This window comes from Bubalus bubalis, chromosome 8 (genome assembly GCF_019923935.1).
Source record: "Bubalus bubalis isolate 160015118507 breed Murrah chromosome 8, NDDB_SH_1, whole genome shotgun sequence".
NCBI classification, from domain to species: domain Eukaryota; kingdom Metazoa; phylum Chordata; class Mammalia; order Artiodactyla; family Bovidae; genus Bubalus; species Bubalus bubalis.
In genome coordinates this window covers 114,237,373-114,263,265 of record NC_059164.1, presented here as the reverse complement: position 1 = coordinate 114,263,265, position 25,893 = coordinate 114,237,373, and the positions used below count along the sequence as shown (strand labels likewise).

The following is a 25,893-nucleotide window of genomic DNA, read 5'->3' as shown; positions in this document are numbered from 1 at the left end:
GGCCTGGCGTGCTGCAGTTCATGGGGTCGCAAAGAGTTGGACATGACTGAGCGACTGAACTGAACTGAATTGAACTGAGGGCCATCATTGATTTTTTTTTATTTCTACAGAGTCTTTTATTTTGGTTTTGTAATTTTTTCTTTCTAAAATTTCCTCTTGGTTGTTCTTTATGTCTTTTCATTATTTGCTTATACTTTCTATTTTAAGCTTTAAGTGTTCAGAATTGCTCATACGAACATTTTATAATAGCTGCCTGAAAGTGTTCATAATTCCAACCTCTGTCATTTTATCATTAGCCTCTTGTGTTCATTAGCCTCTTGTTGTAGTTTTTCGGGTGATTTGATTTTATTGTAGTTCTTTGAGTATCAAGTAATTTTGGATTGTTTCCTGAACGTCTTAGATATAAGACTGTGGATTTTAGAAACATCTTATGGAGAAGGTTGGTAATTTTGATTTAACAGGCACTGAGCCTGGGTAGGTACAAGCTGCAGGTTACAACCAGCCTTTTGTGGGCTGCAGTAAGGTCAGTTTAGTTTTCACAGCCTCTTGCGAGACTGTGTGTGCAGTACCAAGTCACCCCTGTGGGACCTGTGAGCTCAGCTCGCAAAGGTGTTCTTACACTAATTCGGATCAGGCCCACCCACGGGCAGGTTGTGGTCAGTTCAGGCAAGCTCTCTCTTTTTCTGCACCTCAGCACTGAGTTCTGGGTTTCAGACTTCTTTTACTTCAGGCCACGGTTCGGGAGAGGTAAAATAGTAGTAAACTTAGTGATACTTTGACGAATTTTGGTGTTTGTTCCTGAACAAACTGCTGTTACAAGTTTTTAAGGCAACTCAAATGGTTGTTTCATGAATTATTTACATTCAGTGGGAGAAAAAAGTTTGGCATATATTTCTCCAACTTATTTAGAGGTGGAGCCCCTTGATATCTTTTGTTTGGAGTTTTTAAAGTGAAAAATAGGCTGTAATTTTATTTTCTTTCATTACCCTTGTTTTGGCTTGGTACGTATGACAGTTGTAGTATCTGCAGAAAATGGGTGGGAGAGTGTCCTTTTTATCTCACGGGACAGGCCTATGCTTATAATGGGTATTGTTTTATGTAATGTCTTTGATTTTTACTGTCAGTGGCATGCCAGCCTCATAGAATGAGTTAGAAAGTGTTCTTTTCTTATTCGTTATTTACAAAAGATAGTGTAGGATTAATATTATTTCTTAGAAGTTTGATAGAATTCATCAGTAAAGCCATCAGGGATTGGATTTTCTTTTTGTGAAGGTTTTTACTTACAAATTCAATCTTTAAAATATGTGATTGGGTTACTCAGATTCTCTGTTCTTAAGTCATATTTGATAATTTGTGCCTTCCAAGGATTTTGCTCCATTTCGTCTGAATTGCTGTTTTAGTGACAAAATTGTTTGTAATAGAATATCATCATCCTTTTAACGTGTGTAGCCTCTCTAGTGATGACCCTCTGCTTTCAAATTTTTTGTTGGTAATTTGTGAGGCTTTTAAAATTTTTGTTGATCATTTTTGTTGGTTAGTCATCTGTTCTTTCAAAGAACTATCTTTTGTTTTCAGTTTTAAAACAAACTGTTGTGGTTTTATGTCATCAATTTCTGCTCTTTATTATTTCTTCCCTTCTACTTAATACAGTCTTGATTTTCATTTTTTAATTTCTTTTAAGTGGAGACCTATGTTACTATTAAGAGGTTTTTTTATATAACTTTTTTTTTTTTTACTGTTTTTTTATTGAGGTATAATCTATGTACACTATTTCAGAAGTGTCAGGTGTGTGACATAATGGTTGTCAGTGATTTGCAGTTATTAAAGGTTATATTACTGTTTATAAATGGAGTAATAAAACCTTTAAAATATTTTATAAAATAATTATTATAAAATATTGATTATATTTCCTGTGTTGTACTATATATCCTTATAGCTTATTTTATACAAAATAGTTTATACCTCTTAATTCCCTACCCCTATCTTGCCCCTGATATTACTATTTAAAATTGTAAATTTCCCATTCACTGCTTACCCGAATGTTACAAATTTTGAAATGCTGTGTTTTCCTTTTCATTTGGCTCGAGCTATTTTCTGATTTTCCTGGTCATTTCTTTCTGGACTAGTGGTTGTTGCTATTTCTCCCATCAGTCTTGATTGCAGCTTGTGCTTCATCCAGCCTGGCATTTCGCATGATGCACTCTACATATTAGTTAAGTAAGCAGGGTGACAGTAGACAGCTTTGACTACTCCTTTACCGATTTGGAACCCGTCTGATCTTGGGGTTATGCACCTGAAAGGAGTAGGTGGTCTGCTGTCCTTAGGAAGGGTGTTCTTTAACTGTCAGTCCAGTCCATGTGGTTGGTGAAGTGAAGTGACGTGAAGTCGCTCAGTCGTGTCCGACTCTTTGTGACCTCATGGACAGTAGCCTGCACCAGGCTCCTCCGTCCATGGCGTTTTCTAGGCAAGAGTACTGGAGTGGGTTGCCATTTCCTTCTCTAGGGGATCTTCCCGATGCAGGGATGTGGTTGGTAGTATTAAATCTTGCATCTCTTTACTGAGCTTTGTGTCTGCCTATATCAGTTACTGAGCAGAGGGTTGTGCTAACAAGGTGTAATTGTGGCTTTAAACATCTCTCCTTTCATGTTTTGAAACTTTGCTGTGGAGTGCATGCATTTTTAGGACTGTATCTCCTTGATGAAGATTCTTGCTGTCTTCATTTAATCTGACAAGTTTTGCCTTTTAATTGTTGGGTTGAGACCATTTACCCTTAAATAATTACTGATGTGGAGGGATTAGTTCTACTCGCGCTTTGTTTTGTGTTTGTCCCTTCTCTCCCATTTTCTGCTTTGTTTCCTTCTATTCATTTCCTATCTTTTTTGGGTTAATTGAATATATTTTTACGATTCCGTTTTTGTTTCCGTTGGACTAATAAACTGGCCGTGTGTGTTTACCAAGGATTTAGGATCTACATCGCACAGTGTTAACTCTTCAGAGGGTGCCTCAGTTAGTACCACTTCAGACACAATATAAAACCCGTACATCAGCATACTTTTACCCTCCTATGTGTTGAACTGTTTTTTCTATACATTTAAATTTTCTACATATTTTGAAAACCACAATAAGTTATTATTTTTGCTTTGAACAGTGAGTTAATTTTTAAAGAGGTTTAAGTGTAAAAGTCTTTCATAAATTTACTCACATACCATTTACATCACTCTTTATTCTTTTGCATACAGGAATTTTGGTCTAGATATTTATTGAGTATTATTTTCCTTTTGTCTGAAGAATTTCCTGAACATATAATGAAGGTTCTTTTAACTTGTTTAGCATTTGTTTATTTTTCGTTTTATTGTTTGCTGTTTTTCTTTATTTGGCTACGTCAGGTCTTAGTTGTGACACACAGGATCTTGGTTGCGTCGTCGAGTCTTTTCTGTCGCGCTGGCCTAGCTTCTCTGGTTGTGGAGCATGGACTTCGTTGCCCCACTGGCATATGGGATCCTAGTTCCCTGACCAGGGATCAAACCTGCGTACCCTGCATCGCAAAGTGGATTCTTAAGCACTGATACACCAGGGAGGTCCTACCATTATTTTTGAGGGAAGCTTTTTGTTGTATGTTTTATTCAAGGATTTATGGGTTTTCCCCCCCTATAATTTTCTTCCAAGCACAGATGAAAAGGTTGCAGTCATTATTTTTGTTACTCTATAAACAGTAGGTCTTTTGAGGGGAGTTGCTTTTATGAATTTCTTTTTCTTGCTGTTTGTCAGCAGATTGACTGTTACGGGCCTTACTGGAGGGGGGGGTGTGTGTGTGTGTGTATGTGTGTTAGGAATTTTGTTGTGCTTCTTGTGTCTGTGTTTTGTTTTGTTTATTTCTTTTTATTTATTTATTTGGCTGTGCTAAGTTTTACTTGACTTCCCTGGTGGCTCAGACGGTAAAGCAGGTTTTTACTTGGCAGTGTGTGGGATGTAGTTCCCTTGACCAGGGATCAAACCTGGGCTCCCTGCATTGGGAGCACAGAGTCTTAGCCACCAGATCACCAGAGAAATCCCTGTGGGTTTTTATTTTTTTCTAATTTGTAAGATTTTGTTGCTATTATTTCTCTAAATATTTTTTCCGTTCCCTTCCCTCCTAGTCGAGCTTCACACATATTAGACTGGTTGTTACTGTCCCAGAGGGCACTGCATGTAGTTGTGTTTGTCTTTTTTTCACTTTGTCCTTTATTTGGGGAAGGTTTTTGTTTTGCTGTGTTTTGAAGGTCAGTCATCTTTTTTTTGCAGTTGCTAATCAGATGTTAATCTTTCAAAGTGAAGTTTTCATATGATGTCATCTTTTGATGTTAGCCTGTATCAACTTCCATTTTGCTTCTTCTTTCGTGTTTTCCATACTCAGTAAGCATGAGGCATAGTGATAATAGCTGGTTTAATATCCATGCTTATCTGTCTGTCATCTCTGCTTTCTGTTTCTATTCCTTGATTTTTCTTCTGGTTATGTCTTTCTTCCTTTCTGGCCACCAGTTGAATTAATTGTGGGTCATTCTGATTCTGTTGTTACTCTTCAGCTCTTTTAAGGCTGGTCTAGAATAGTGTTTGCTCTAGGCTTCATGTAGCCCTCTTTCGAAAGGTGTGCTCCAAATACGTTATGTGTAGTCCCTGAGGTCTTAGCACTCTGGCCAGAGGGAGCATGACTGATTCCTGGCTCATTGTGAGCTCTGGGACTTGTCCATATTGCATCTTTTCTCTATTGGTTCTTGCCTTGGAAGCAGTTCCTGTTCAGCCTTGTTAGGTTTTACACCACAATGGTACAGTTTGGTATTCAGATTAAAACTCAAGGGCTCTCTTACGCAGATTTCTGGAGCTTTTTCTCTGCTCCCTCGTATTGTGTACTCTACTCCACAACTTGTGATTTCTTTGTGCTCATTTCAGCACAGTTGCCAGTCCTGAGTTCCCTATGTGTGCTGCAGTTCATAAATTAACCCCATGCAGAAAGCCTCTGTGAGGGTGGGGTTCACCTTTTTGGTTTCCTTTTTCTCAGGGATTACAGTTCTCTCCCTGCCTGTTGTCCAATGTCTGATAATACAGTTTCTTATGCTTCGTCTGTTTATGAGTGAGTGAGTGCTCAGTCGCTCAGTCGTGTCCGACTCTTTGTGACCCCATGGACTGTAGCCCACCACGCTCCTCCATCCATGGAATTCTCCAGGCAAGCTCCTGGAGTCCCCATTGCCTCCTCGAGGGGATCTACCCCACCCAGGGATTGAACCCGGGGCTCCCGCATCAGCAGGCTGAAGCTTTACCGTCTGAGCCCCCAGGTTGTTTTAGGAATTCAAATTAGTTTTTTTTTTAATTAGTTTTAATTTTATAAAATTAATAAGAAACATTGGATTTTGGAAAATTTTCTCAAATAGAATTAGTTGTATTATTTTACTTCATATTTCTCTGTGGCAAAGTGAAACAAGGAAAAGTAAGATGAAAAGGTTATGAGATACAAAGGAAAAAGAGAAGAGAGAAAAACTAAAGAAAGATTAAAATAAATAATCTTTGTGTTATCGTTTGTAATTAGACTATTTAAAACCAAAACCGAGAACATGTGAATGCGCTGTGAAAATCTATGCATCTGTTTTGCTATTTAAGTTTGGAAATTGCCAACTGCTGTGGGTTTGACAATATGACCTTTATGTTTCGCATTCAGAAAAATCAAATTCCTGATGTTGATACGTTGATCCGTTGACAGAAGCAGTAGTATTCTGATGGATTGATGAATGTAAAAAGCATGTTTTCCGTGGTGCCAAAAATCAAGAATGGAAGAAATAAATAGAAGCAGGAAGAAAAGCAAGGCAAAAATTAAAATTTATTTTTTAGGAGTAAATACCACCATTCAGGGGCTTCCCTGGAGGCTGACTGGTGTAAAGAATCTGCCTGCCAATACAAGAAATGCGAGTTTGATCCCTGGATCAGGAACATCCCCTGGAGTAGGAAATGGCAACCCACACCCGTATTCTTGTCTGGGAAATCACACAGACAGAGGAACCTGGTGGGCTGCAGTCCATGGGGTCACAAAGAGTCGGACATGGCTTAGCCACTAAACAAGAACTACCACCTGATGCAGACAACCAATACGTTGAGATACTAACAAGATAAAACAAGTTTGACATAAAGCCAGTTGTGCCCCAAACTTACAACTAGTGATGGCGAGGATAGTGGCGAGGGAAACTTAGAACAGGGCATTGGCCTGGAAGATTAGGGTTAGCCAGCAAAGCCATGTGTGTTTCCGTGTTTTCAGCAATGAGTGGACACAGGTATGAAGAACATGAAGGAAAGATTAAATGTAAACTTGACTTCCATAATCTTGCTTGAATTAATTTCTTATTCTCTTTCCTACTACAGTAGTCATGTTGGGATTATTTCAAGAGTTTCCTGTCTCCCTGTATCCAGTCATTATATTGGTCTGCGAGTTTCTAAACAAATGAATCGCCACCCCCGCCTTTAAAAAATATCCTCCGGCCGCCTGTCTCCGCGGCTCCTCTCAGTCAGTGTGCTCCGCAGTGTGTCCTTGCTGCCCTGCCAGCTCTTCTCTTAAGAATTCAGCATTTGCTGTTTCCTCTACTGCAGCGCTCTTTTACCAGATATCTGCCTGGTTTGGTTCCTGTTCTGCTTCACATCTGTACTCAAGTGTCTCCTTACTCAGATGAATTTCATTTCACGAAGTTTATTTTGTAAATGTAAAAGAGTCGGACACGACTGAGTGACTGATTTTATAAATGTATTTAAACAGATAGCTAGTCCTTCATTCTTTGCCTTTTTTCCCCTAGTATTTTCTTGTGTTTTATTTGTTTTCAAGAATAAAAAATATATCTTCCTACTAGAGTGTAGTTTGGAGAAGGCAGGGATTTTGTTTTGTTTATCCAGTGTTTTAACAGAGCCAGACACAAGTAGGGTTGATCGAGTTGTCTAATGTGGCTTGTTAAATGTATTGTCTAAATACTTGCTTAAAATGCTTTTAGTGTTTCATCTATCAGTTTCTGAGAGTGAGATGTTAAAATAGCCTATGATGATTGTGGAACTAGCAGTTTCTTTCTGTTGTTCTTTGTGTGTTTGTTTTATGTAATTTGAAGTTCTATTGAGTTAACACTGCTGAATTACTTTCATCGTTAAATAATGGCAGCATTAAGTTTTGCTGTGTAAACTCATATTTATTTCTTACTTTCTATTTACCAGGTGTTTTTTCCTCCTGGTCTGCCTACTGTTGGACTGATCAAACCTTCGTTCCTCTGTTCCTTTTTTACCCTTTAATTGTTTTACGTTAAACATAACAAGTTGCCTTAATAAATTCTAAAGATAATTATTCTCTCCCTTTTCCCATGAACAGTAAAATCAGCCATAGCCTCAATACCCCCTTCCCAAAATTTTTGTCATCTTATTCTGCCTCTTTTCCCTCTTCTTATGAATGATGGTGTTTTGACTGCTTGACTTGGTGTGTTATATTGGCAGATTTCTAATATTAATATTCTGATTATTGGTATTTTATTTAGATTTTTTTTCATCCACAGTTTTTGGATATGTTAGGGTTTTGGTTCAGGTATTCTTTTTTAATTTTGGGGAGGGTGAGGATGACTTTAGACAGTTCGTAGTAGTTTGCTTATCAGATATTTGAACTTTGATTACTTTAACTTAAAAGATTTATAATTTTCCTTTATTAGTTTTGAGGGATTTATTTCCTTTAAAAAGTAAAATTTAAATGGGTTTCCTGTTGTTTAAAACAGCCTTTTGCTTTCTTTTCTTCATATTATTTTCTCTATTTCTTAATTGTTTTTGACTCACTCGATATTTTTCAAATAAATAGTTCATTTGTGCCTTTTCTTTTTAAGTAATGAAATAATATAAAGCTCTGAATTTATCTGAGTACTGATTTATCAGTTACTAAGTTTTTTTTACATGTAGTGTCTTGTTTTTTTCTTTATGTGTTTAAATTTTTTTTTGACTCATTTATGAGACATCAAAGACGTTAAAGGCCTTAGTTTTTTTAAATTGTATTGGTTAAAAAAAAATATTACTTTACCATGATTCTTAACATTTATTTGACTTTACTGAAGTGTTTATAAGTTAAAAATCCATGACACTTGTAGTGTGATTAAATTATGTTTAATGGAGGGTTTTTGGGGGGGTGGGGCATGGTTTGCAGGGGTATGCCTCACTTTCTCCTTAAGGAGTAAAATTTTAGAAATAGAGATCACAGATGTCACTCCCTGATATCTAGATCATACTCCTAGATCTAGAGGTATAACCTGGTGTGTGCACTTTGAAAAGAGCCACCTAGGCAGTTGAACGCCACTGCTGTAGACAGGGAGTCATCTCAAGGTCTGGTAGAAGAGGGGAAAGCCTCGTCTGAGGAGTATGTGAAGAAGTGAGTTACGATGACATGGACATAGTAATGTGGGCCTGCCCCCATGTTTGGGTGTAAGGAGCAGCTGAATCTGTGGGGAAGGCAGCCATGAAGTGTGGCATTTACTGCTGACACGGTGAAATGAAGGGAGGATTGCCTAAATCATTTTATTCTATGGACCTTTCACTGTGCTTCATTTTGAGTAGAATTCTAAGTCTTCAAACGTACCGTTTAATTATATGTGTTTATTCTTGGTCTGCAGGCCTCGAAGCAGAGGAAAAACCGCAGCAGAAGATGAGGACAGCATGGACGGACTGGAGAGCGCAGAGACGGAAAATACTGTGGAAACAGGTGCCAGAACTTAACTAGCAAGTTTAAAATTTACTCAGTCCTTTGCACAAGCAGCGTTCGGCTGTCCACTGAGTTCTAAAAGTAGTTTGAAAAGTAATGACAAAGTGAAAAAAAAAAACGAGTTTTCTTTCTTTTTGCCCCGAAAAGCTCTTAGTAGAAATCATTTAAACTCTGTATAGAAATATTTTATTAAAGCAAAATTAAAACTGGAATAAACATAATTCTAGGCCATTTGCATGATAACTCCTGGTAAATTTCTGGCTTATGAACCATCTGGTGTTTGTTTATTGTGTTAGTATGTAGGTGAGGGGAAAAGTACATTTCATTAGCTAATAATACTGTGAACTGCTGGGTTAAACCAGACCAAATACTTCCTTGTCTCCTGGACTTTGGGTGCCTTAAGGAAGCTCATGTGTTTCTGCATCTGCAAGACGAAGGTAGAGCAAGTTGCCAAGGTAGTTTCCAGAATTCACCCTGAGTTAGTGATTTAACGAGCTGTCAAAGGGAGTAGGTTTCATACCGTGTTCAGAGGTTTGTCCAAGTGAGGTGGCCTCTCAGTGTGTTTGCAGTTGTTGGATAGACTGTAGACACAGTGGATAGGCTTCTTCTCTGCAGTTGAATGGCATCTCCTTGATGCTTAAAGGAGAAAATTAGAGAAAGTACAGAGAAAATTAGAAATTGCTACGTCTTTTAAAATATTATTTTCCATGAAATACTTTTGGTTATCCGGTGTGTTCCTGTTATATGCCTGTAATTCTTGAAAAGCCTTCAGAAGTCCAGCAGTTCTCATTGCTTTTCCCTTAGGGTCTAGTTAAGTAGACAGACCAGGGAGAAGCTGGAAGTTCAGAATGCTTCTCCTTACATTTTACCCCTTTGGTGCACATTCATTGCCACGTTAATATTTTATACTTGGATTTATTTCAGTTCCCCATAGGTTGTTTTTCATAGTTTTTCCCCTTAATTTTAATTTTTTTCTGTACTTTGTGCTGTTACTATCGTGTCAAAAGTGATTTGTACTTTTGAGTGACATTTATCATTAAGTAGACATCCCTCTAAGCCAGTGCACAGACTGCCCACAGTCCCGGCTCGCAGTGGCGCCGTCTCCCCGTCTGTGGCATCCTCCGAAGACTCAGCGCCTCCCTGTCCGTTTTCCTCTCCTTCCTCCATCGTCCATTCTCACAATCTATTTAATACCCAGAATAGTGGCGCCTTCCTTTCCTCAGCAGCCCTCTCTCCAGCCCGCGTGAGCCACTCATTCCTTTATTTATTTATCGGGCTGTGTTGGGCCTTTGTTGCGGCCCTTGGAGGCTTCTCTTCACCCTGTGGAGCTTGGGCTCCAGAGGGTGCAGGCTCAGTAGTTGGGACACGTAGGCTTAGCTGTCCAGCGGCATGTGGGATCTTAGTACCCTGACCAGGGATTGAACCTGGGTCCCCTGCCTTGTAAGGCAGATTTCTCAACCACTGGACCACCTGCGAAGTCCCAGCCTCTCTTTCTTATGGCCGTACTTTAGCCTTTAGTATTGTATCACTTACTAGGACAATTGGCTGTTTCACTTCCAAAGTCTCAGTTTCAAGTCTGACTCTTCTTTTATCAGCTCGATATCCACATCACGATAACCCTTCAGCCATTGTGACTTGTCCAACTTTAAGGATCTTACCCATGGGGTTTGTCAGCCTCTTTTTCTTGTTCAGATTCTGTCATGCATTGTGGTAGTCTCTCTCTCACGCACCTGGAACTCCGTTGCCATCTTCCCACTGTTTTGGTTTCATAATTAAACTCAGACACTGCATTGCAGCAGCCAGAGTGACGGGAGAAAACCTCAGCCTCCAGTGGGTCATGGTTGACTTTCCACTCATACCACTTATCCCTAGAGTTCTCCCACCCATTATCAGGGATCATCCTTTACCTACCTTCTCTTCTTTCAGACTTTTGACACCTCATTTTCCATTTTTCAGTTGATAATCTTACTTATTTCAATGAAAAAAAAAACAGAAGCAATCAGGAAAGAAATTCCACAGTTATCCACCATCAGATCTTCTTTCCTGCTCTCATCTCTACCCCCTTACCAGCCCTCCTGTTAAAATGGGATGAAGAGTCTCTGGGGTTTCTACAGCTGGCTCCTCTGCCTGTGTCCCTCGTCCTGTCCCCCTTGCCCCTTCAGTCTTCCTTGGTTTCCAACATCTTGAGCTCCCTCGCTCAGAGAATTATTTCCATTAGTGTTAAGCATTTGCTACACTTTTTTTTTTTTAGCTTTTTATTTTACATTGGAGTGTAGGTGATAAAAAATGTTAGGTTAGTTTCAGGTGTACAGCACGGTGATTCAGTTATACCCGTATATGTATCTATTCTTTTTCAAATTCTTTTCCTATTTAGGTTGTTAGATAACGTTGAGCAGAGTTCCCTGTGCTGCACAGTAGGTCCTTGTTGGTTATCCATTTTAAATACAGCAGTGTACAGTATCACCCTTCTTAAACAAAAGTACCTTCTCGTGATCGGATATTGTTTTCAGTTACTGTTTTGCTTCTGTGCTCATCTTCACAGCAAAAGCTCTTGAAAGAATTGTCTGTACTTACGGTTCAGTTCAGTTGCTTAGTTGTGTCCGACTGTTTGTAACCCCATGGACTGCAGCACACCAGGCCTCCCTGTCCATCACCAACTCCCAGAGTTTACTTAAACTCCTATCCATTGAGTCAGTGATGCCGTCCAACCATCTCATCCTCTGTCCTCCCCTTCTCCTCCCACCTTCAATCTTTCCCAGCATCAGGGTCTTATCCAATGAATCAGCTCTTCCCATCAGATGGCCAAAGTATTGGAGTTTCAGCTTCAGCATCAGTCCTTCCAATGAATATTCAGGATTGTGTAGTAGCTGCTTATTTTTGACCATTTTCTCATGAACCTGCTACAGGCAAGCTTTCTTCCTCTCGCTCTACTAAAACTGTTTTGATCTCATGTTGTCAGAACCACCATTGAGTCTTTGTTCGCCTTAAGTATTCAGTCTCACGTCATGACTCTAACATTTTCAGGAGTGAAAGTCTCTCTCTCTTTAATTTGACTTTCAGTATACCACGTTCTCTTGTTCTTTCCTGTCTCACTGGTCTCTTCCTTTCTTTTTTGCTCGTCTTCTCCCGGAGTAGGTGGCCTCGTCCAGTGTAGTTGCTATAGCCACTGTCCGTGTGCTGGTGACTCCAAGTTACATTGCCAGCTCTTTTCTTACTTTGAACGCAACCAGTGTCTTCACCTTAGTTCTTAACATCTCTTAGATGTCTCCAGTGGATCCCTAGCTTACTATGTCTTCTGTGGAACCATTGGTTGTTCCCAAACCTTCTCCTCCTCCCATGTTCCTGCCTCAGTAAATGACATCATGTACCGTTCGGGCTAAAAACGTGGAGCCTGTTGGAAAATGCTTCGGGCTGTACCTTAGTACTGCGTCCTGATTTCAGACAGCTCTCCTCTCCTCAGCGTGGTCACTCCAGACTAGGATCACCACTGTTTGTGTGAATTGCTGCCAGGCTACCAGCTGGTCTCACTGTCACCCATTCTGGTTTTGTTCTCCATGTAGTGGCAGAGTGAGCTTCTAATACCCCAAGTAAGGACTTCCGTGGTGGTCCAGTGGCTAAGACTCCGAGCTTCCAGTGCAGGGGGCCCAAGTTCAGTCCCTAGACAGGGACCTAGATCCCACATACCACAATTAAGATCAGCCAAACAAATAAATAAATGTGACTGTGCATTCAAATAATTAATTAAAAAAAAAAAGACAAGCCCAAGAGTCTTTTACACTCCTTCTGTCAGCTCTCCAAGGCCTCCAGTGACACTTAAAACCCTAAGTCCGCTTGCGATCTTCACGCTCTCCTGACCTCGCTACCTGTCCAGCCGCATCTCCTGTCTTCCCCTTGCTCTCCGGGCTCCAGCCCTTTCTCAGGCACTTTTTGTCTTCTTAGCTCAGAGCGCCTTTCCCCCAGACCCTCAGGGGGCTTATTGCCTGACTTCAGCCAACTCTCTGCTCGATGCTCCCTTGTCAGAGAGGCCTTTCCTGCCCAGCCTGTCAAAAAGCAGCCCTTGTTGAGCTCCGTCCTCTTCTCCCGCTTTACCTTTCCTCCTGGTGTTTACAGATAAGGCATTGCGTTACATACTTGCATGCCGTGTGCCTTGTATCCTAGAATGTGAGCTTCCTGAGGTCAGGGGTTTGTCTCCTTCATGGGCTTGTCCCCAGCGCTGCGGACACGTCACACACACAGTGGCATCACTAAGCAGTACTGCCTTCTTGTATTTGTCTCACGTGTTTCCTAAGCTACTGCTGTTCTTTGAACATCACCACATAAGTAAGATTTTGGCATTTAATTTTTCCTTACCTGCTGCTGCTGCTAAGTCGCTTCAGTCGTGTCCGATTCTGTGCGACCCCATAGACAGCAGCCCACCAGGCTCCCCCGTCCCTGGGATTCTCCAGGCAACAACATCTTTTCTTACTATCTTCTGTGTGATTTCAGTGCAAATAAAATTTACTGAAAGGATATAACAGGAGCAGGATTTTATATATATATACACACACACACACACACACACACACACACACACACATACATATATATCTCATTCTGTCCTTCTGTATGAAAGTTAAATAAAGCCAAACGTCTCAGTCTTTGCTCTGTCTTTGTGCTTGGGGAGACCTTTGTCCAGCTCCTTTAGTGCACACACACAGCAAGAAGAATACTAAAGAAAAGGATAAAGAACAATTGTTAAAATCACCAACCTGCAAGCAAAGAGAAGAAAGAGTTCCATAAATCTCTAGTCAATTTAAAAGCCCATTCCAGTTGACTGCAGGGCTTCAGCATCTCTGCACATTTCCGTTTCCAGGCCCAAGATTTATTGGAAGGTCTCTTACCCTGTAAACTGTGTGCCTTGATACATTTAAAAAAAAAATGATTTGTAGTGTCAGACTTTATTTTTTTGGGCTCCAAAATCACTGCAGATGATTTTTCATGACGGCAGCCATGAAATTAAAAGACGCTTACTCCTTGGAAGGAAAGTTATGACCAACCTAGATAGCATATTCAAAAGCAGAGACATTACTTTGCCAACAAAGGTCCGTCTAGTCAAGGCTATGGTTTTTCCTGTGGTCATGTATGGATGTGAGAGTTGGACTGTGAAGAAGGCTGAGCGCTGAAGAATTGATGCTTTTGAACTGTGGTGTTGGAGAAGACTCTTGAGGGTCCCTTGGATTGCAAGGAGATCCAACCAGTCCATTCTGAAGGAGATCAGCCCTGGGATTTCTTTGGAAGGAATGATGCTAAAGCTGAAACTCCAGTACTTTGGCCACCTCATGCGAAGAGTTGACTCATTGGAAAAGACTCTGGTGCTGGGAGGGATTGGGGGCAGGAGGAGAAGGGGACGACAGAGGATGAGGTGGCTGGATGGCATCACCGACTGGATGGACGTGAGTTTGAGTGAACTCCGGGAGTTGGTGATGGACAGGGAGGCCTGGCGTGCTGCGATTCATGGGGTCACAAAGAGTCGGACGCGACTGAGCGACTGAACTGAACTGAACATTGTTTATTAACAGTGTTTATTCTTTAGGATGTGTGTGTGTGAGGGGTAAGTGGTGGGAATGAGTCTTCAAGTGGTCATTGGGAAGGTAGCAAGAATCCTCACAGTTTTTATGGTGAGAACATTCCCTCTTTGTAGCTGGTGATGTTGCCAGTTCTCTGTGCATTTTTCTTTATAAATAAAATCTACTTGAATGAAGTGCTAGTTACTTGAGAGAAATTCCACTTTTTTTTTTAAAGAATCATTATATAATCAGGGCTTTGCAGACTTGTTTTAGTTAATTATAATTGGTTAATTATGATTAAAGTTTTTTTTTTTAACTGCTTACGTTGTCTTAGTGTGGCTAGTGGGAACCCATTTTTGTCTGGCATTTGAGTCCTTTTTAATGTCATCTCAATGTTTCAAAATTATTGTTTGCTGGGAAGAGTATTTTTCACACCCATCTTCAATATTCTCTGGGCTTCTGGGTATGAATTCGACTATTCCATCAGGACTTGTGGTTCTTTTTGCTGGAGAATAGTACAAGAGATGAGGAGTCTAGGCTGCCAGGATGCCTACCTATTTCTGCTGAGAGTTAGTTATGTTGTTCCATTAGTCATTACAGAGATGCGAGGCTGTCAGTTCAGTTCAGTTCAGTTGCTCAGTCGCGTCTGACTCTTTGTGACCCCATGAATCGCAGCACGCCAGGCCTCCCTGTCCATCACCAACTCCCGGAGTTCACTCAAACTCACGTCCATCCAGTCGGTGATGCCATCCAGCCACCTCATCCTCTGTCGTCCCCTTCTCCTCCTGCCCCCAATCCCTCCCAGCACCAGAGTCTTTTCCAATGAGTCAACTCTTCGCATGAGGTGGCCAAAGTACTGGAGTTTCAGCTTTAGCATCATTCCTTCCAAAGAACACCCAGGACTGATCTCCTTTAGAATGGACTGGTTGGATCTCCTTGTAGTCCACAGGACTCTCAGGAGTCTTAGAGGCTGTCTATATGTGCTTGTAAATTGCAGTTGCCATTGATAGTTTCAGTTTGTCTCTAGCATAATTTTAAATAGGCTTTACTCTTACAGCAGTTAGAGGTTCACTGTAGTTCTATAACTATAGCAGTTATGGGGTTGGAGTGGAAGGCACGGTTACTTCCTGTTTGCTTCCTGCCCCCCCCCACCCCCCGCAGCTGCCCATTTCTCACCTCCCCTCCAGCACTGGCACATTCGTTCCGATTGACCACGCTGCGATGCTGCCCCCTTTCACCTTCAGCCCCTGGTTCACATTAGCGTTCACTCTTGGGTTTGCACACTCTGTGGATTTGGGAAAATGTATAATATGCTGACATATGTCTGTCAGTAAGGTATCAAACAGATACCGTCACTGTCCTAAAAGTCCTCCATGCTTTGCCTGTTCATCCTTTCCTCCCCTTTCCACCCTGGCAACCGTTGTTCTTCTTCCTGTCTCTGCAAGAAGACAAAATGTCATATAACTGGAATCATACAATATGTAGCCTTTTCAGGTTAGCTCATTTCACATAGTAGTATACACTTAAGTTCTTTTCATGGCTTAAAAACGCATTTCTTTTTATTGCTGAATAATTTTCTGTTGTATGTATGTACAACAGTTTATCTGTTCACCTTCTGAAGTACATGTTGGTTGATTCCAGGTTTTCACAGTTTTGAATAAAACTGCTATAAACATTTGTATACAGAGTTTTTGTGTGGACATAAGTTTTCGACTCCTTTGGGTAAATACCAAGGAGGATGATTGCTGGATTGAATGGTGAGAATTAAGAGTTCTTCATATATTTTGGGTAACAGTCCTTCATAAGATACGTCTTTTGCTGATATTTTGTCTAGTCTGTGGCTTTTCTTTATATATCTATTGGCTGGCAGTGTATTCTGCAGAGCAGAAATTTTAAATTTTAATCAAGTCTATCTGTCATTTGTTTCTCTCATCATCATGCTTTTGATGTTGTATCTAAAATGTCATTGCTGAACCCAAGCTCATCTGGATTTCCTTCTGTGGTGGTCTTAACCATTGGACTACCAGGGAGGGTACTCATATTAGGATCAATTCGTTGATATCCACAAAATAACTTGATGGATTTTGATTAGGATTGCATTCAGTTTATAGATCAAATTGGGGAGAACTGACATCTTCGTAATGCTGAGTTTTATAGTTCACTAACATGGAATAACTGCTTACTGCTGTGATTTTTCTTCATTAGAGTTCTGTAGTTTTCGACATGGATTAAATAGATCTTGTGCATATTTTGTTGGCTTTATACCGAAGTATTTTTTGAGGGGAGTGCTAGTGTGAATTTTTAAATTTATTTCCAATTTCACTTGTTCATTGCTGGTGTATAGGAAAGTGATTTACTTTTGTATATTAACCTTGTATCCAGAGACCTTGCTCTATAGACAAGGAGATTTTGTTGATTCTTCCAGATTTTCTACCTGGACAGTTATCATGTCTTTGAACAGAAGATACTTTTTTATTTCTTCCTTCTAAATCAGTATATCTTTCATTTCTTTTTCAAGTCTTGTTGCAGTAGCTGGAACGTCAAGATGATGTTCAGAAGGAGTTGTTCCTGATCATAGTGGGAAAGCTTTAGTCTCTCACCACAAAACATGGTGTTGATGTAGGTTTTTTGTTAGGAATTCTTTGTCAAATTGAGAAAGTTCCCCTGTATTCTTACTAATAGTTTATTGAAAGTTGTTTCGTTGGTATTTAAAGTCATGAATGGCTATTGTGATTTTTGTCAGATGCTTTTTCTGCATCTATTGATATGATCATGTGACTTTTCTTTTTTAGCCTGTTGATGTAATGGATTACATTCATCCATTTTCACATGTTGAACCAGCCTTGTGTACCTGGGATAAATCCCACTTGGTTGTGGTGTACAATTCTTTATATATATTTTTAGATTTAATTGATTAAAATTTTGTTGAGGGCTTTTTGCATCTGTGTTCATGAGAGCTATTGATCTGTCAGTTTGGGGTTTTTTTCCTCTTTTTGATGTCTGTTTTTGGTATTACGGTAGTGCTGGCCTCACAGAATGAGTTGGGAAATAGTCCATCTGCTGCTGTCTTTCAGAAGAGATTGTAGAGAATTGGTATAATATCTCCCTTAAGTGTTTCGTGGAATTCACCAGTGAACCCATTTGTGCCTGGTGCTTTCTATTTTAGAAGTTTATTGATTACTGATTCAGTTTCTTTATCGGATGTAGGCCTGTTCAGATTGTTTCTTTCAGTGATGCTTTTGCTTTGCTTTGAAAGTCACTCAGTCATGTCCGACTCTTTGTGACTCCATGGACTATACAGTCCATGGAATTCTCCAGGTCAGAATACTGGAGTGGGTAGCCATTCCCTTCTCCAGGGGATCTTCCAAACCCAGGGATTGAACTGAGGTCTCCCCGCATTCCAGGTGGATTCTTTAGCAGCTGAGCCGCCAGAGCGTTGGCAAATTGTGTCTTTCAAGGAACTGGCCCATTTCATTTAGGTTTTCAGATTTGTGGGCATAGGTTTGTTCATAGTATTCCTTTAGTATCCTTTTAATGCCCATGGGACCTAGTGGTGGCCCATCTTTAATTTCTGATATTAGTAATTTCATCCTCTCTCTTCTTAGTTAACCTGGCTAGACTTATCAATTTTATTGAGCTTTGCAAAGAAGCAGCATTTGGTTTCACTGATTCCCCCCCCCCCCCTTTGATTTCCTATTATCAATTTCATTGGTTTCTGCTCTAATTTGTATTAATTCTTTTCTTCTGCTTTGTTTTGTATTTAACTTGCTATTCTTTTTCTAGTTTCATAAAGTGGAAGCTTAGTTTATTGGTTTTTAGATCCTTCTTTGTTTGTTATGTATACATTCAATGCTGCCAATTTCCCTTATTCTGTTGGTGCTGAGAGCAGGCATTCTATGACTTCTATCATTTTAAATTTGTTTCAAGGCACAGAAACAAATTTATTTGGTCTGTTGGTAGAGTTTCCATCTGACCTGTGGAAGAAGATGTATCCTGCTGTTGTTGGATGAAGTAGCCCGTTACATCCAGTTGCTTGGTGGTGGTGTAGGGCTCAGCTGTCTTACAGGTGTTCTGTTTGCTGGATCCCGTTTTGATAGCTGGCTGTTAATGTCCCTGTGCATGATAGTGGGGTCATAGATCTGCCCTTCTAGTTCTGTCACTTTGTGCCTCATGTATTTTGACCTCTGTTGTGAGGTGCCTGTGTGTTAAGAATTGTTAGGTGTTGCTGGAGAATTGATGTATCATACATACATATAGTTACATAATGTTCCTTTTTTTTCTTGATAAGTTAACTTGCTGTGGAATCTGTTGTGTCTGAAATCAGTGTAGCTTCTCTTTGTTTTCATCTGGTGTCTGCTGTCTTCGCAGGCTTTCAGCCTTCAGCATTGCAGCACTGTGAGCTGCAGCCAGCATTGCTGGCACACCCATCTGCATACGCATGCATTCTGTACACCTGCAGCTTCCTGCCCGGGCCAACAGCTCCCTACTTAACCCACCCCCAGCCCCTGGCAACAACTGTTCTTCTCTCTGTCCAGCTTTATATTTTTTATTAGAATTTTTACCTAGATTGTTAGTTTTTCTAGGCTGCAGAGTTTTCAAAGTCCACTGGAGGGAACTTTTCCCCAATTGTCCTTGGAACATCAATTCTATTCTCAAGAATCTGAAGAGTTGGTGAGCATTGGCTATTGAATCCTTCCATATTTTGATTAACACATGGTTAAATGACATCTTTAAGACTATATCATTAACAGTTTTATCCAGTACTTTTAGTTCATAGTAAATGTCAGTCTTGCCTAGGGCACCTCATTTTTCATGATGAAAGAACATAATTAAAATGGGTTGTGCTTGTGTCTTGGCATTCTCTCAGTATAGACCAATCTCTCAATTATCCAAGTCTTTTTCCAAGAATCACCTCAACTCTTCGTGAGTACCCACTCCAACTTCCTTTTCAGAAATTCTGCCTTGATCATTAAACTTCACTAAGCCTGTTTTTCTGGAGTTTCTGTGTAGCCAGAACTGTCTGTACAATAATTCTTTGTGGAGACATTTTTAATGGATATTGTGTTTTACCTGAAAGTCTAGACATGATACTTAATTAATCTTTATGTTTGAATGAGTTTAGCAGATCTAGAGGTAAAACTCACTAAAAGCCCCAGAAGGGGAGCTATTATAAACGACACACACAGAAAAGCCATTCTTGGTTGCTAAGTTGTGTCCCACTCTTTTCGACCCCATGGACTGTATCCCGCCAGGCCCCTCTGTCCATGGGATTTTCCAGGCAAGAATACTGGAGTAGGTTGCCATTTCCTCCCCCAATGGATCTTTCCGACCCAGGGATAGAACCTGTGTCTCCTCCCTTAGCAGGTGGATTCTTTACCACTGTACCACCTGGGATCCACCCTCCTCCCCCTACCCACCTCCAAAAAATACCCCCCAGCCCAAACTGGCCTCAAATTGTACTGATACGTGAAAATATAATTTATTTTTGTTATGTTTGATTGCTTTAAACTTATTTGTTACACACTAACTGTAAGAAAGTTTTGCGGATGTTGTTTCCAACTTATGATGTAGATGTTTGATTATTATTATTACTTTTTTTTTTTTTTTTAGTAATTACTAAACCAAAAGGGGGAAAAGGTATTGAAGGTTGTTGTTTCTTTTAACATGATTTCTAGTGCTTTCCCTGGGTTTGAATATTATAATTCTTATTTTATAAATGGTGTTTGATTGTAATTTTGGTCTTGTCTTTGACTTTTTGACATTTTTAATTGGAGGATAATTGCTTCACAATGCTGTGTTAGTTTCTGCTATCAGCATGAACCGGGCATAGGTATACATATGTCCCCTCCCTCTTGAACTGTGCATCTCCTCTTTCGCTTCTATGCTGTTTAAGAGAGTTTAAAACATTTCCAGGCGTTCCTGTGAATTTTATCCTTGTTTTATTACTTTTCATTTCTAACTGTTGTATTGGTTTGGTACTCTTTTTATGCTTTGGAATTTGAGGTTTCTTGCCATATTCATCAGCTTTGAAAATTTTCCAGCTATTATATATTCAAATACTGCTTTCGTACCATTCTTTCTTTCTTCTGCTTGAAGGTTCATTAGACTGATTTACTGTGTTTGGAGTCATTTGCCCTCTATTTTTGATTTTTTATACTTTTGTCCCTGTGTCCTTTATTCTAGACAGATCTTACAGTTTTCTTACCCCTTTTAGCTATCTAACCTCTTATTAAATGTATCAATTAAGTCCATGTGTTTGTTTGTTTGTTTTGGCTGCTCCAGGCTTAAGTTGGGGCATGTGGGATCTAGTTCTTTGACCAGGTATTGAACCCAGGCACCCTGCATTGAGAGCCTGGAGTCTTAACCACTGGACCACCAGGGAATTCCCCATGTGTTATGTTTTAAAAGTTCTTTATTATTTTTTTTTCAAGTTGGCATTTTTTTAAATAGTTTTTAGTTCCCTCCTGAAAATTTTAATGCTTGAATTCTATTACTTTTAACATAATACATAGTTAGTTTAAAATTGTTTGATTATTTTAATATCTGGGGACTGTGGGTTTGTTTCAGCTGTTTCTGCTCATTCTTGCCCATGTCATCCTGTCTCCTCAGGTAACTGATTATCTGTGATTGTGTACAGGATAATATACTTGACAGTTTATTTGTAGAAATAGATTGATGATTGTTTTTTCCCCTCAAGGGTAGTTTTTCTTTGATTTCTTTTTTTCCTGGTACCTAGGGGCACTCGTTTTTAAGGACCACCTCAGTTCACTTTTACAGCTTTATTTTCTGTTCCAGGCACGTGACTCAGAGCTGTGCAGCAGTCCTTGCAGAAATTGATTTCTGTTTCACTCTTCCTTTTAAGGCCCAGCCCTCTGGGGTTCCTGCCATCCTGAGTTCCCAGGATGTTGCAGGCTTCTAGAACCATCCATGCGTCTTGAAAGTCAGAGCGAGTGCTCTTAGTCGCCTCTTCCTGAGCAGCTGACACCCCCTTGGGAAAGGCAGCCCCGAACACCAGGCTCACCTTGCTCGTTGCCCCGTCCCTGCAGTTGTCTCATAATTCCTTACTATCTTGTTAACTTTGTGATGCTTTTAGGACCCTTTTCACTTTAAAAAATATTTCACTGAGTTTTCTTATTTGTGCTCAACTGGAGGTTTGTTTCAAATTACCTAGTCTGCTGTTAGTGAAGTAGATGTTTTTCTGAGGTTTTCTCTGCGTTCTAACATGTGCTAGTTAATGTAAATTTGGGGGGGCACTTGAATAGAATATATAGCTGGCCTCTTTTGTTTCCTTAGATAGTGTATGAAACTTGATACCTGTTTATTAGATTCTCTCAGCCAGGATAGTGTTATTAAAAGTTGTTCATTTGCTAAATTGTATCTTGACACTTTGTGATCTCATGGACTGCAGCACGCCAGGCTTCCCTGGCCTTCATTATCTCCCGGAGTTTACTCAAACTCATGTACATCAAGTTGGTGATGCCATCCAACCATCTCATCCTCTGTCACCACCTTCTCCTCCTACCTTCAGTCTTTCCCAGCATCAAGGTCTTTTCCAATGAGTCAGTTTTTGCATCAGGTAGCCAGAGTATTCGGAGAAGGCAATGGCACCCCACTCCAGTACTCTTGCCTGGAAAATCCCATGGATGGAGGAGCTTGGTGCACTGCAGTCCATGGGGTCGCTAGGAGTCGGACACGACTGAGCGACTTCACTTTCACTTTTCACTTTCATGCATTGGAGAAGGAAATGGCAACCCACTCCAGTGTTCTTGCCTGGAGAATCCCAGGGACGGGGGAGCCTGGTGGGCTGCCGTCTATGGGGTTGCACAGAGTCGGCCACGACTGACGTGACTTAGTAGCAGCAGCAGCAGCCAGAGTATTGGAGCTTCAGCGTCAGTCCTTCCAATGAATATTCAGGATTGATTCTTTAGGATTGACTGGTTTGATTTCCTTGCTGTCTAAGGGATTCTCAAGAGTCTTCTCCAACGCCACAGTTCAAAAGCATCAATTCTTCAGTGCTGAGCCTTCTTTATGGTCCAACTCTCACATCCATACATGACCACTGGAAAAACCATAGCTTTGCCTATACAGACGTTTGTTGGCAAAGTGATGTCTCTGTTTTTTAATACACTGTCTAGGTTTGTCATAGCTTTTCCTCCAAGGAGCAGGAGTCTTTTAATTACATGGCTGCAGTCACCATCTGCAGTGATTTTGGAGCCCAAAAAAATAGTCTGTCACTGTTTCCATTTTTTGCCCATCTGTTTGCCATGAAGTGATGGAACTGGATGCCGTGATCTTAGTTTTTTGAATGTAGATTTTTAAGCCAGCTTTGAATATTCTTTTCATTCAGAGTATTTTCTTTGTCAGGTAGCAGCAGTTACGCATATTTGTTGTGTGTGTTGTTCTTCCTTGACTAGTCTTACAGCATTTCCACTGTTTCAGATTCTTCTGTGTCTTTTCTCCAGTTCATCCATCATATTACCAACATTGTCTTCAGAGTGGTTGTTGCTTCATGTGATTTTATTTTTTTAAAAAAGAATATTAAAAAAAAATTCTTGATGCATTTATGGTTGTGCTGGGCCTTGGTTGCTGCTGGGCTTTTCCCTGGTTGCAGCACACCGGGGCTGCTCTCCTTGTGGCGTGCGGGCTCCTGGCTGCAGTGGTTCCTCTGGTTGCAGAGCACAGACTCCAGAGCGTGGGGGCCTCAGTAGCTGGGGCGCACGGGCCCTAGAGCCCAGGCTCCGTTGTTGTGACAGGCTTAGTTGCTCCACGTCATGTGGGATCTTCTGGCCCAGGGATTGAACCCATGACCCCTGCATTGGTAGGTGGATTCTTTACCCCTGAGCCACCAGGGAAGGCCCTCATGTGATCCTTTGGTTTTCAGTTCTGCAGTTATTTTGATTTCTTCAGTTTCTTCACTTCAACTCACATTCCGTGAAGTAGTGATTAGTCGTTCAGGTTCTGGAGCCACACTGACTGTGTTTGAATCCAGACTCCCCTGCTGATTGTGTCCTTGAGCAGAGCCCCTTCACCTCTTACCCTTGTTTCCTCACGTGTAGAGTGGAGATGTGATAGTAGCTGTGGTTGGGGGATACCCCTCCGTGGGTCCCTTGCACCCGACAGACCTTACTGGGTGTGCCAAGAACGGAAGGCCTGGACCGCTTCCTGTCTGGGCCTTTTCCCAGGGTTGTGTTTGCAGTGAGCAGCCTTGAAGAACGAGGGCACATCTCCCTCGGGGACACGGCACAGGCCTGTTTAACGCTCACTCTAAGAGCAGTGTCCCACCCTCTCTGGTCCTGCAGCACAGTTCACCTCGCGTGCAGACGGCCGTCGGGACCCACGGTTCTGCCCCCATGACACCTGGGGGCCAGCAGGGAACCACCAGCGGCATCCTCACGCGTGTGGTGCTCGCTGCAGTGGGGGGCACAGTCCTTAAGTATTAGAGTCTTTTTCTTAATCCTTTTGTGCTTGCATCAAAAAATCACATTAAAAGTATAATAGTAATGTATGGTTGTATTTATGAAACTGTGGATAAGTTATAAAGAGAATTAAGTTAGCTGTAAAAAGTGTTATCTTCTGTCAAACAGTGGTTTGAGAGTTTTGTGTATATATTTATAGTCAGCTTACATTTTAAAGTCTTTATATGCCCTGTGAAAGCGGTATATTATTAATCAGTGTCAACATTTTAAGTAGTTTAGTGAATAAAGATATGATAAGTAAAATACTTGCTATTTCTGATATTGTGCTAATTGTTTAGCTTTCTAGCACATTTTGGATGTAGTGGATACATTAAATTCAGTAAGCTACAAACACAACTGAAAAATGTAACTCAGAATGCATACTTTTTTTGAGCACCACTGTTCAAAAGAAGGAAAGGACATGATCACGCAGTTTCTTAGATATGTTTTCTTCTGTAGTCTTAGTATTATATATAAAGGAAGCAAGAAGAGTATTGTCAGTTCTGTGGAGATGAAGTTAGGAGAGAGAAGAATTTTTATTCTACTTAATAGTTGCTGAAAGCATAGAAGCCTGCATATATGGTTTGGATAACTAGTAGAAAATGGGTGTTGGTGCTGACTAATGTAATTGCCAAATGATAGCCCATTAAAGGGCCTCCCAGGTAGCACAGTGGTAAAGAATCCACCTGCCAGTGCAGGAGACGTGAGAGACACGGTTTCCATCCCTGGGTCGGGAAGATCCCCTGGGGAAGGCAATGGCAGCCCACTCCAGTAATCTCGCGGGAGAATCCCACGGGCAGAGAGGAGCCTGGTGGGCTGCTGTCCACAGGGTCACAAAGAGTTGGAGGAGACTGAGCACACGCAGCCCGTTACAAGTTGGTTTATGTTTTCTTGTGCTTTTTCTAATTTATGTCTTGCCTTATAATAAGGTTTATTTGCTTACTTTATATTACACAACGTATAATTAATCAGTTAATTAAACAATTACTGAACATCTAGGTTTTGTGCTAGGCTCTGGTTTGCAACACAGATACAGTAGCTGCTTCGTAGAGTGTGTAGTGGGGTGCTGCCTCCTGTGTTTGGTACAATAAGCAATAAACAGAACCCCTAAATTGTTTATGGTGTTATGTATTTTCTGTTGCAGGGGGATAAAAACAAGGAAATACCTGAGATTGTGCCTCGATTTGCCAGAAGAAAAGTTTTAACTAGACGCCCTAGTGGTAGCTAGCGAAATATTAAGAGAGAGCAGGCAGGCCATACCCTATGGAGGGCTCCTGATTTGGGAGTGAGGCTGACTGGAGCTGGCTTTTAACAGAAACATGCTCCGAGAGGATGTGGTGCCATGACGCTCGTCCACCTGACCCACTGTCTGTAAACTTCTGAGGCCTTCTTATTTCTTGTTTATAGTTCTCATCTCTTCTCTTGACTCTTACCCTTTCTTGTTACCTAGTAATGGAAATGGTACACATGTGCTCTGGGCATCTCTGGGTAGAAATGAAATGCTTCTTTATAAAGTGTTTTTATACATGGTCACTTTATAGTATTTTGTCATTTTGTGGTATCCGGGGGCTTCCCAGGTGGTGCGAGTGGTAAAGAGCCCGCCTGCTAATGCAGGAGACATAAGAGATTCAGGTTTGATCCCTGGTTTGGGAAGATCCCTTGGAAGAGGTAATGGCAACCGACGGACAGAGGAGTCTGGCAGACTGTAGTCCGCAAAGAGTCAGACACGACTGAAATGACTTGGCACGCATAGTATTTTGGGTATGTGTGTGCTCGGCTGTGTCTGACCCTGTGGGCAGAGAGACTCTCTCAAGCGGTCCCATGTTCCTTTCTGTCTTTGGTTGCAAAAACGCTAGAGGGCAGGCACCACAGAATAATTTCTGTGTCTCTCCAGATGCTTTCCCTAGAGTTCTGGAGGCAGCTGGTCTGCCTTTCAAGTTACTGCAGGTCACAGCACTACCGATGTTTTGATACAGCATCAAAGGTGTCAGTTGATTTCCAAACACTACTATTACTGTTTTCTTGCCTGCTTATCAGCCCACCCATTTTCCGTTTTTGTTACAGCACTTCTCCACACCTGGTGCCATATTCTGTGTTAATTAGAGCATGGGTTAAACTGCTGTAACAGATGCCCAGATGCAGCAGTGGCTTGGATATGCAT

At 40.9% G+C, this 25,893-nt stretch overlaps 1 protein-coding gene across 17 annotated transcripts in view; it reads left to right on the top strand.

The window, feature by feature from the left end:
* The window catches only part of KMT2C (lysine methyltransferase 2C), a 262,120-nt gene that overhangs the window by 69,393 nt on the left and 166,834 nt on the right, over nt 1-25,893 (top strand). For all 17 annotated transcript variants that reach the window (XM_025291876.3, XM_025291897.3, XM_025291882.3 and 14 more), the window contains one exon: nt 8,643-8,731. In XM_025291876.3, the coding sequence (XP_025147661.3) occupies nt 8,643-8,731 (89 nt within the window). The remainder of the gene's footprint in view (nt 1-8,642; nt 8,732-25,893) is intronic.